At 39.2% G+C, this 12,967-nt stretch overlaps 1 protein-coding gene across 3 annotated transcripts in view; it reads left to right on the top strand.

The window, feature by feature from the left end:
* Nucleotides 1-12,967, top strand: part of LOC136873781 (activating transcription factor 7-interacting protein 1) — a 457,029-nt gene that overhangs the window by 250,430 nt on the left and 193,632 nt on the right. For all 3 annotated transcript variants that reach the window (XM_067147002.2, XM_067147001.2, XM_067147000.2), the window contains one exon: nucleotides 12,546-12,686. In XM_067147002.2, coding sequence (XP_067003103.2) covers nucleotides 12,546-12,686 — 141 coding nt within the window. The remainder of the gene's footprint in view (nucleotides 1-12,545; nucleotides 12,687-12,967) is intronic.

Below are 12,967 nucleotides of genomic sequence, written 5' to 3'. Positions count from 1 at the left end.
GCTATATATTTTCTGTTCTCCTATTTGGATGTGAAAGCTGGACTCTGGATCCAATCATAGAAAAACGTATTGATGCCTTCGAATTGTTCCTGTATCGCCAACTCTTGCGGATATCCTGGGAAATGAAAATCTCAAATGTCGAGGTCCTTCGTCGGATGAAAAAGCAAAAAGAACTACTGCTCACCATAAAACAGAGGAAAACACAATACCTAGGACATATCATGAGAGGTGAGAGGTATCAGTTATTACGGCTTATTATCGAAGGGAAGATACAGGGGAAGAGATCTCTTGGGGGAAGAAGAAATTCATGGCTGAAAAACCTTCGAAGATGGCACTGCTGTACTTCAGAAATGGCATTCCATTCTGCGCTGTCAAGATCAGAGCTAGTTACATGGATCGCCAACCTCTGCTCAGAGACGGCGTCTTAAGAAGAAGAAGTGTTCTACTGCTCCTTCATGATCATGAAACACCAAGGCTTACCACTGGGATACTGTGGAGTGCCATACAGGTTTGTGACGTCATACAGAATAGAGTGCTCACATGTGATTTCACGCTAATCCAGACACCGCTCGTGCACGACACTACGGGATAGTCGAGCTAAACTCTGATGTAACTGATGGAATTATGCTGACAATAATGAAGATTTATCATTTAAATTAACAGTTTTACAATATTTAAATGTTACTTTGGAGCACCCAGGTACTCAAATACAACCCAAGTCTGAAAGTTTCAGGTCTGAGGTCATAAAAAATAGAAAAGTTACACTTGCCGAGTAATGATCTTGACTCCTGTCAAAATAGTCCCCTTGGCTATCTATACACAGTTGCCAGCATTTCTGGAGGTCTTGGAAGCAAGCAGCGAAATTGTCAACTGCAATGCTTGTAAGCTTGTGTGTCACAGCCCGATATCCAGATGAAGCATTCCTTTCAGTCGCAATTTCACTAGTGGAAACAAAAAAGAACCGCAAGGCGAAAGGTTGGGTGGATATGGTGGATGTGGGAGGACAGTGACAGAATGTCTGGGCAGATACTCGGTAATAGATAAAGCAGTCTCAGGTCTTGCATTGTCGTGCAGTACGAACCAGCCCTGCAACTGCTACAAATCAGAGCGATGACATCAAATTGCTTGTCGCAAATGTTTCAAGTCTGAGATGTAGAGAGTTAGGTCCACTGCTTCACCTGGTGGAACGTACTCGTAGTGAACTAACCCTTTACTGTCAAAGAATGCGATCAACATTGTCTTTGCTCTCGAAGGTTGATGTTTGGCAATTTTCGAGCCTGGTGGTCTAGGACTCTGCCATTCTGTACTTTGACATTTCGTTTGGAGGTCATATTGGTAACACCAACTTTCATCCCCAGCAATAATCTTTGTTGGACTGGGTGAGTTGGCCATGCGGTTAGGAGCGGGCAGTTGTGAGCTTGCATTCGAGAGATAGTGGGTTTGAACCCTACTGTCGGCAACCCTGAAAATGGTTTTCCTTGGTTTTCCATTTTCACACCAGGCAAAAGCTGGGGCCTTAACTCATTGCGGACCGTGGATGGCGTAAGACGTTCAAGCCTGCTCCTATGCTGCGGGCCGTGGACGGCGTAAGACGTTTAATGTTCCGCGCGAAGGAATGCTGTTTATATTCTTCATCTATGCATTCTTACACCTTAGTCAGCGTTACTGGTTGTAGCAGGAAGTTGGTTGACCTTGTTGAGATAAGCCTCTCGTTGAGTGGGCCCATGTTTATCTCAGCAGTTTTAGCTGAAAAATCTCATAACTTCCTCGCGCGTCAAGGCGGTACTTGAGATTCCAATGCAGTGCGTGTCGTCCTTACCGAGTGTAGTATAATGGCTTATAATACAAAATTTCTTACGGAAGATTAAATAGATATTGTTCACAATGATTATTCTGGTGATGAACTTATTCCTGAAATAGACTCAGATAGTGAAAGTGAGAGTGACGAGGTAATTGCGATTCCCGAATTCTATAGGCCTATAGAGAAAAGTGAAGTGCCTGATACATATCATACTAGTTATTGTCCACCCATTCACCATTTACAGAGAATTCTGGTATAAACGTTCAAATAGAAAATAAGCAGGATATTTTGAGTTACGTGAGTATTTTCATGAATGACGAATTTTATCAGTATGTGTGTGAGCAGACCAATCTATACGCGAGTCAAGTGAGAAGTGCGGCGCCCCGGCCTTTCACAAAGAATTCGATAATGCAATCGTGGAAACTGATTAGTCCAAAATCCTGATATAAAAATGTACTGGACTGAAGACCCTGTTATTCATACTACGATATTTTCTAAAACAATGTTCCGAAAACGCTTCCTTCATACTTTCCTTTCTTCACTTCGGTGACAGTAATCGTTATGCCGAAAGTACAGATAGGCTGCATAAAATTAGACGTTTGAAACCTGTCACACCAGATATCACACCTTAAGTATTTACTAGAGGTAAGCACAAAGTATCATTTGTCTAACATTTATAGTTTAGGAGTAATTGTAAATTGTGATAAGTGATGCACGTCAAGTGGGCCGGGCATGAAAATGGCCGGTCCAGGCATTCAAGTGTCCCGCTCACAAGCAGGTACTGAACGTGTTAATTAAGGCCACTTCCTTCCCATCCTAGGCCTTTCCTATCCCATCTTCACAATAAGACCTATGTGTGTCGGTGCGACGTGAAGCCAATTGTAAAAAAAAATCTTCGTTGGAGATGTGGGAACACGTCTGGCTCTATCTAGTAGTTCCGCAGAAATTCCTTTGTCTTTCCTCTTTCTGGTTGCCTGATGGTGTACGGGGCGAGTTTTGCATTCAGTTTCAGTTTCCCCAAATTGTCGCGTAAAATCTTATGACACGCATCATGATTCAAATTAAGCTGTTCTGATATCGCACACACAGTTACAAAACGGTCTTCTTGCAATAACTGTCTTACACGCTCCACATTTGCTTCAGAATGTGCTGTAGACAGGCGGCCAGTTCTGGGATTATCTCGCACTGAATCTCTGCCTTCCCGAAACCTGAGCTTGATGCAAAACTTGATGTTTACTCTTGGTTAATAATCAGTGTCCATTGTGTCACCATCCCTAAACCAAACAGTGTGTTGCTAAGCGCAGCCCTGCCACCTAGTGCGTGTGCATGGAAACATGGCCAAGGCCATCTCAGAATTTACACATACTAGGTAACATAAAACCAGCATGTGTTCCTTTGTTCGCATTGCAACCTCAGAAATACAACACTTGTCCCGGAACTTATCTGTCAAAGGGTATATGTCTTAATATTATGTAACTAGCACATATCTAGGTTATGTTAGCCGGCCGGCCTGTAAAAACGGCAGGGTGGTGCGCCAATTACAAAGGTCCTGGGAAGATCACTGATTGTCCTCCAGCAAAATAATGTGTAGTTTTCCCAAACGGCAAACGCCGCCCACCCTCGTCGGAGGGTTTGCTGAACAACGATTGCATGTCACTGTAATAGCCAGGCAAAATTATGGTTATATTCCAGATCATGGGAATTCATTCCATTTAGTAGTTTTCAGTTATTATCCATTGACGCCGACCTCCATACTTCGTATAGACCTCTTCTTCACATGCTGCTGACCTGCATGTGTGCTATAGACCCCTGTAGGCCTAACTTCATTTTGTTGTAGCTTCTAAAGTTATAAAGTTGTTGAGATTGAAATGGTATATCTTTGAATGTGAAGATATCTGCTTGGCTGTGCAGTTAGGGGCGCGCAGCTGTGATCTTACATCCAGGAGCTGGGAGATTTGAGCCCCAATGTTGACAGCCCTGAAGATGGTTTCCCTGGGTTTCCCATTATCACACCAGGCAAATGCTGAGGCTGTACCTTGATTAAAGTAATGGCTGCTTCTTCCCCTCTCCTAGGGCTTTCCTATCCCATCATATTTAGTATTAAAAACTTCATTTTTTGTCCGTATTGACTTAAGATTTTACAATGCTTAGTAAAGCTAAAGGTTCCAACCTATTCAATACATTATCATAATGGTCTATTTAGAACAACACATATTTATTTAACTTATCATAAAATACATCTTTGGGACCGGTTTTGGCAATCCACTATGCCATCATCAGCCATTGAGTTTTTTATAGCTTTACTAAGCATTGTAAAATATCCCATCATAGCCATAAGAGTTATTTGTGTCAGTGCAACACGAAACAAATTGTAAGAAGAAGTAGTAGGAAAAGATATCTGCCTTCCAAATTTATGCTACATTCAACACCATGAAACCTTTTACGACTCATAATTACTTGACATGCTGTCACTTTGAAATAAGATATTGCGTGGCGCAGAAGCATGACACAATGTAGTTTGAATGAAAGAGAAATAATTAAATTTTAACAAACCAGGCAATAACAGCACTAAACCAGACTGAACTGAGCAAAGTGAGTGTGGACGCATAACATACGGGATAGGAGGGCATGGTGCGCACGACTGTATACTGGATGACAAAACACTCCAAAGTATACTCCCTTTTTCTCATGAAATAATCGTCCCATTAACCATGGATTTGTGCTAAATGAAGCTTTGAACTATAGTTCCCAGTTCTTCCGCTCAAAGTTTTCGAGCAACAATTATCCTTGTGTTCGTTGCATTGGGAAACAGTTCATACTAATACAAGAACGTCCCTTTCATTCTGTATTCTCCATTACTTTTGAAAATAATCTGCACTAAACTATTTTAACATTGAATTTTTAAAGAAATCTCTGCATTTTCATAGTGCTCACATCTGAATCGCCTCCATTCGCTGGGTAAAGTGGCACTCAAATTTTCTGTCACTGAGGGGTTAAATCATGGTCAGTAAAGAGTATTACGGTGTTGGTGATGGGGATATTGGACTGCAGATTTCTGACTAATGTTATCTGAAGGTGTTTGACTTAGGGACTTACATTTATGCCAGTTATTTTATTTTTATAGTCTTTGTTGGCTTTAACTTCTATTGGTACAGGGTAATTACAAATGATAAATCAGGTTTTGGATGAATGTATTTCACAAAGTATTACATACAAAATACATCGTACAAAAGAGCAAATTTTCAAGTCTCTTACAAATCAGTACAAATATGCTGTGTGTTGTCCTCTAGTTACACGACACACATCTATGAGGTAGTCACGTTCAACTCGTGCACGTTCGAGAATGTCCCTGTCGATGTTCACCAGTGCTGCATTGATACGACCTAGAGTTCAGCAAATGTTGTCGGCAAAGGTGGTACGTAAACATTGTCTTTCACACATTCTCAAAGAACAGAAAAAAAATTCACAAATTGTAAGGTCAGGAGACCTTGGGGGCCACCTGAAGAGTGTCAGATCATCTGAAGCACATAGTCCAATCCACTGGTTTGGTAGTTTCTCATTCAAATGGCAATGCACTTCTCTATGCCAATTGGTCGGAGCTACGTGTTGTTCGAATATGAAGTTTTGGGTTATTGTCCATCAGTTTAGGAAACAACCAGTCTTGCAATGTGTGTAGGATGTTGTACCCGTCATAGTGGTCCCAGGGAAAAAGTAGGACCTGTAAATGTTACTGCATGAAACAGTACAGAAGATGTTCACTTTTGGAGAATTTGTTTCATTCTCCACTGTAACATGAGGATTTACCATGCCCCATATGCAGTCATTGTGATGATTCACTTTTCTGTTCAGGTCTAACTGTTGCCTTGTCACTGAACACAAGTTGGAAACCATACCTTAAGTCAGAAAACTACATTTTTGGTTAATTTTATATTTTGTTAGTAGACAAATTTGCGACCATTTTCATGAAAACCGGAAGTCTCTAGCTTAAAAAGCGATCACTTTATGTAACTTGTAAGACAGAATTTATTGAATTTTGAGAAAATCAATTGGGAAATGGAGTATAGTACTCTGATAATGTATTAAGCATTTAGGAAAATCTCTTTCACTGGATAAAGGAATATCAGCTTTGCATATGACAATAATTTTCATGAATATTTAGGAGTTTTATTCTCTGGAAATTAAATATGTAAACAAGTTCAAAATTTGGAAAAAGTGAAAACGGAAGTTTTAGTCTTGCGACACACTCTTAAGGTACACAAATAACATATGGATACAGTAATTATTAAAATAAGAGTTATGCTAATGTTATAATAATAATAATAATAATAATAATAATAATAATAATAATAATAATATTATTATTATTATTATTATTATTATTATTATTTGATATTTTAAAAGATCGTTCCGAAACGACAGTCAGTATCCAATTAAGGATTTCCATTACTAATCTGTCTTGTATCCTGTAATAACAAAACTGAATTGTTGCTCATTTTTCTGGAATGTTCTTAATTATGTACAGCTTTTCCCTATGTGAACACAGTCAGTCTCTCTACCTGACCCGGGTTAAGCGGCCTTAATGTCACTTGACACTTGGCACAATGAATCCCATAGTTCTGCTGTGCAGTACTCTCAGATGTTATCAAACTGATATTTCATCCTTTCTGCAGTCTTGCCTTTTACTTCCAACTTCTTAGGTAGGTTCTGAGGAAGATTATCTACCTCCCAAATTGTTACAAGTACAGTTGGGCCGTACAATTTTTGTTCATACGAAAAGTCCCCGGGCATGTTCTTTTTCACATTAAAATGACTGAAAGATGTGACCTAAGGAACCTATTTTTGAACCATATTGCCAGTCATACAATTACAGCTCACCAATTTATTTTCCGTTGATGACAGCTTTGTTAAGTTTTGGCTTACGGGTGCTATCTTAAGTGACTGAGGCAACATCAGTTGGAGAAGAAGTACGTGTTGCACAGTACCTTTTGATGAGACCAATGTCCAGTCAAAAAAAGAAAAGTCATATGACCCACTGGCAGAGAAGAAATCTTTATTTCTTCATGTAAACTTGGCATAACTCTCCACAGGATAATATTATTTTTATTTTGTGTGACACACTTGTCGGCATAAAGAAAAATCGTAGCGCTATGACCGGGCTCCTGTGCAGTCAGTCTTAGTTAAAATTACACATTATAAAATATGCAACCCATTAAATGTCTATATTGTAACTATACATTATCTTGATGCTCAGGATGGTTGTTTTATATTTTGGTACGAGAACTTCATGTACAAAACGATGCCTCAACTCTGGGAAGGCGGAATTTAATACAATAAATCCCATAACAGGTAGCCCGCGAGTGGAATTGAATATATTAAATGGTCGGAGATCCAATGTCACTAGTGCATATAGTAATTTTAAAAAAACTCGAAATGACAGTAAACGACACTTATAGGTCTGGCTGAAAGGAGACTCTTTGAATAGAGTTGCATTATTTCCCTGCTAGCTTTTTACAAGCTGTGGGAGGCTATCTTGTTTTGTAAAGCCTGTGTTGCAAGTTTTGAGACCGGCTTTTTATGATTTATATAGCTATTTTGCAACATATTTAGTAAGAAGAGAGTCAGCGAGCAGTAGATTGCTACAATTTCGGACTTATGGATGTAGATGAAAGTGATTTTTCATTTGGAGGGTGTGAAGGAGGGAAATTCAATTAGGGAGTCTTCTCAGTGCAAGAGCGACTCAAGTGCCCACGAGAACGAAACAGCTGACTAAAGGATTAAGGTGAGCAACTTGGACCCGTGACATTCAAGTACCATTCCGATAATTAATATTAATCAAGGACCAATTTTACGTTCATGTTTTGACATGGAACATGGAGACTGAGCCTACAGGATACTTTTCAGTTTTTTTGATACCAAAATTTCGACATAATTTACCAGGAAACCGTAATTCAGGGAAACAAATGGAAACGGGCAACACCTCCATCTAAAATATGTAGAATCAAAGACTAGTCATGTCCAACACTGTTTGATACAAGGGCTTTGATTGGCGTTATAACTTATTTGTGGAATGATACTTATGCCTTCTTTGCACTAACATGCTGCCACGGAAAAATTAGGTAATATCCTATGGACCTCTTTGTTGGAGTACATCCAATATTATAGGTAATTAATATTATGTACATATGTTTGTTTAGAGCTAGTGTTCCAAAAATTTTGGATGAGTTTTAATTTGCCATATTTTTGGTCCGCATACAGACATAAAACGCTTCCGCCCGCGCAGGGCGTAAGGTAGTCTTTCTGTTGCAAAATTGCACTATTTATGTCTTTCCTACACAGACCTTATATGCAAGTGCACAAACACAAGTGGATTATAAAACCTTTATGTTTAAATGCCATGGGACTCAAGACAAAGTGACTAAAGAGAAATATAAATTTGCTGTGTTTGCTGAATTGATCGTGGTAACTGGATTTTGGACACTTCAGCCAGGAAGCATTTTCTGGCTTTCTTTATGCACCCTCTTTTAGTTAAAAATATTGGATGGCTTGGCTAGTTACTACTTCTATTACTACGGAATCCTTATTGCCTTCTTGTACAGTCCTTAAAAGAAATTTACATTTTTGTAACACAGTACAGCGTGAAAATAAGTGTAGAAAAGAGTAAAATTCTTGTTATGACTAGAGGGGAGAAAGAAAGGAAAGGTCAGATCAGACTTGCAGACAAGCCCCTGGAAGTAGTGGAAACATTTAAATACCTGGGGAGTGAATTAATGGAGAATGCTCGACTGGATGCTGAGATTAGTAAAAGGATTCAAGCTGGAAGTTGTTTTTATCATAGTGTAAGAAACATGTTATGGGACAAAGATGTGCCAACGGAAGCAAAGGATACTATGTACAAGATGTATTACGTACCCATAACAACTTACAGAGCAGAAACTTGGACAATGACAAAGAAGGATGAGAGTCGAATACAGGCAGCTGAAATGAAGATCTTGAGGAGTATGATACAGAAGAGTAGAAGAGACAAAATAAGGAATGAGAAAATCCGGGAAGAAATTGGAGTGGAAAAAATGAATGATAGAATAGAGAAGAGCCGACTAAGATGATTTGGGCACATAAAGCGAATGAGCGACGAAAGAATGCCAAAAAAGGTGATGGAAATGCAAATCCAAGGAAGGAGAGGCCGTGGACCACCACGATTGAGATGGAAGGATACCATCCAACGCAGCATTATAGAAAGAAACCTGGACTGGGACACAGTGTTGGAGGTGGAAAGACCGAAGAAAGTGGAGAGGAACCATATTAGCCCCTACCCGGCTACAGCTGGATAAAGGGAAATGATGATGATGATGAGTACAGCGTGAATACAGTAACACTTACATACAGCATCATTAGTTTCAGTGATACCTCGTCTGTAGCATCATGTATTCTGTGGCAGCGAAATATTCGTCATAAGGAGTGCTGACAAACATATAAGTGTCTGCCTCATAATATATAATATAATTTTTAACCTTAGCCTGATTTAAGAACCATAGTATTTTAAGATCTCTATTGTCACGTATTCATAAGTTGGAGTTCGAGGTTGGCGTCCAGATACATTCCTTATTCTCCTCTTCTTTCTTTGACCTTTGGAAATAGCTGGAGGCTAGCTCCCAACCCTCAATTTTCACATTCTAACATCACAGTAACAATTTTAACACTCCACTTAAAGGTTCAGAATGACCACAAAAAAAGAACAAGTTTTCAATGTACAATGAAAAAATTACAGTGGTAAATGAAATTGAAAATATAAGAAAGAAAGGTAGTGTGTATCAATTTTTTTGGTTGTTTCTACAGTCCAGACAGTTTATGAACATGTTCTATGGTGGTAGGGGAGGGTGCAGTGATATGATGATGCAAGTTACGAATATAAAACATAATTCAGAAAGTTGTATTTAGCCTATTGGTCAAGCAGGAGAAGACAAAAAAGCATTATAAACAAAGTACTGTAGTTTGGTGAGTACTGTACATACTGTACTCTCTTGTAATCTAAGTTGAACTGTATGAACTAAAACTCTTCTTTGAAATTTTTGTGGTGTACTTTGTTGTAAGTAGCCCAAATTTGTGCTTGATTGTATGACTTTAAAGGTAAATATTTATGGTCTAAAATAAGCCTAATTAAGTTTATATCACTTACAGCTCACTCAGCTGTTAGCATGAATGTAATTTACAGTGACACTTGTTTATAATGACACAATGTATCAGGCCCGTTGGATGTCATCATAACAATTTCTAGTGTGTTTAATTTTCATGATTGCATTGTACTTGAAATAGACTTGCAGCTTACAGGTTCATGTTCAGAGATGTTAAGTGAAAAAAATGAAAGTCATTCGACCGGGTCAGGAATGTAATGAATGAAGCCCCCATCTAGCGGCAAGGATTGGAATTGCGCCCGCTGTCGAAGCCTGTCGCACTCTTCTGGGGCAAGGGTTAATGAATGACAGATGAAATTATATTGGAGAGTGTTGCTGGAATGAAATATGACAGGGAAAACCGGAGTACTCGGAGTAAAACCTGTCACGCCTCTGCTTTGCCCAGCACAAATTTCACATGGAGTGACTGGGATTTGAACCACAGAATCCAGCGGTGAGAGGCCGGCGCGCTGCCGCCTGAGCCACGAAGGCTCTTCTTTGAGAGATCTTAAGTACAGAACAAAAATCTTTTCGGGATGTAATATATGTACTTAACAAGTCCTAATAAGCTGAAAGTCTGTTTCAAGGACAGTGCTGTGTATTGCTGGCTTTTTTAATTGGCAGCCCATGGGGCCGCGAACACTGGCCAGAGGCAAAATACCTCTACTTTTAAGGAAAATAATTTTAAGTGTGAAGCTGTCACTACTGTGGATGAAGTGACAGTTTGCGTTTGACCTTCATTGGTACATTCTGGCTGGCAGCAGCAGTTAGCACTTTCACAAAAAAAGTTTGGTATGAGGGCGAGTTCATGTGCTGCAGCGTAAGGGACAGGGGACCAACATTCACTTCACTAGTTGCTATGGAAATGTTCACGTTGGCTCCTCATAGCTGTAACCCCAATATTTAGCCATCACCTTCTTACATCCTTCAGTTCTGTTTCCATCTCTTGCCTTGAAATCACCCATTAGCACTGTCCTATCCTTGCTGTTTATTCTGATGTGTCTCTGTTCTTCTGAAATTTGTCAACTTCATCCTCGTCTGCACCTTCACCTGGGGAATAAACTGAAACAGTTCTCATCCTAATTTCTCCTGCTGCTAAATCTGCGAACATTATTTGCTCATGTATTTGCTCACAGAAACTATGTTGCTGACCCAGACGCCGTCCTTCCCTTTTAGAATGCCTGTTAAGGACACTTCATAATTTCCTTTCTCTTCCTCATTTTCTCCAAATATCATTAACTTCTAACACAACCAGATGCATCCTCTTTGCTGACTCAGCCAGTTCTACTTTCTTTCTTCCAGAAGCCGCATTAATATTGTTAGCTATGCATCGAATTCTGTTTCACTCGTCAAGTTGTTTCCAGGCAGTCCCTCGCCTGTCAAATGGAACTGGGACTCTGTTACTCCGATAGGTCTGAGTCTCCTGACTGCCAGAACCACTTATTAGGTGACTCAGCTGTTGCCCATGGTTCATGAACTAGGATGTGATTACAGTAACCCACACAGTGAAGCACCGGCCACAATCTTTTAATTCAAAATCTTGGTGTTCCAGAATAGAACAGAAAATTACATTATTGCACGTTATCACTAGGTAATTTTTTCCAATTCACAGTGTTTAAATTTTGCCTACTACCAGATAAAATATTTCCATTGGTGAAAAAGTATGTTCTTTATTAAGTGATATAAAGGGAATGTATTCAAAACAAGGCGGGTGTAGATGGACTTACGTCTACAGTTGCTGAGAAATCTTTCACCGAGTGAATTGGCCTTGCTGCTGTGAGCTTCCATTCAGGAGATAATGGGTTCATACCCCACTGCCAGCAGCTGTGAAGATGGTTTTCTGTGGTTTTTCATTTTCACACCAGGCAAATGCTGGGGCTGTACTTTAATTAAGGTCATGGTCACTTCCTTCCCTCTCCTGGCCTTTACCTATCCCAACGTTGCCATATGATCTACTGCATGTTTGTCAGTGCAATGTAAAGCAGCATGTAAGAAAGAAAAGAAAAAAGAAAAAAAATGGAAAAAAATATTTTCTGGAATCCTGGATTTCCAGGTATAACTAGTGTACTTTTCACCATGCACCCAACTTGAATAGCACATTTATGTTCTGAAGTACCAAAATAATGGGGAAAATTGAATCTATATATCAGGGCAAAAATAGGCACTCTTATAAAAGTTAGCAAAGACAGAAATAAGTAAAATAATAATTGGGTCCTGCTATTCCCATATGTGTCAGAACACATTTACATAATTCAGTCATACTTCAACCCAGCAGACGTTTTGCCTTATAACTGGGCTCTAGTAATACCTCTTTCAGAGTGGCCCGATGGGAAAACTAATTGAATAGTTCTGCAGTATTATGTCTGGAAATCCCAGTTCTGTCTATAGTCCAGAGATAAAGCATGCTTTGGGATTCTCAAACAGCTGTCTATGTCCATAAATGAAGGTAGATTTTATAATTATTTCAGTTGGGAGATGAAAGTCTGTCCGTAAGTAGAGGTTTCACTGTTCAGCATGAGCTTTCTGTTCTTTTAATTCAATCTGTTGGATGACTAATATAATACTTCTTGTGTCAGGACCTGGAAGAACTAGTGGTGCAGAAATTATGTGAAGTTGTAACAGAGCGCTGCAATGTTGGTGAGCTTCGACAGCGAACACAGTATCTGGAGCAGATGGTTGAGCAGTGGAGGAAGAAAGCTCAGCTTCTTAGCAAACAGGTATATTAGTATGTATGTACTTCTTGTTTCATATGTTGTTAGAACTTCCTGTAAATCTCTCATTTCATTGTTCGTATACTGTTTGAAATAATTCATCCTTCTACAGTCTAAATGTTTTATCAGTTTGTCATATTTCCATAATAATAATAATAATAATAATAATAATAATAATAATAATAATAATGATGTTGTTTTAGTCCCACTAACTACGTTTATGGATTTTGGAGATGCTGATGTGCCGGAATTTAGTCCCACAGGAGTTCTTTTACGTGCTTGTAAAT

This window comes from Anabrus simplex, chromosome 5, assembly GCF_040414725.1.
Source record: "Anabrus simplex isolate iqAnaSimp1 chromosome 5, ASM4041472v1, whole genome shotgun sequence".
Lineage (NCBI taxonomy): Eukaryota > Metazoa > Arthropoda > Insecta > Orthoptera > Tettigoniidae > Anabrus > Anabrus simplex.
The sequence above is the reverse complement of the archived record's forward strand: the minus strand, read 5'-3'. Positions and strand labels throughout refer to the sequence as shown.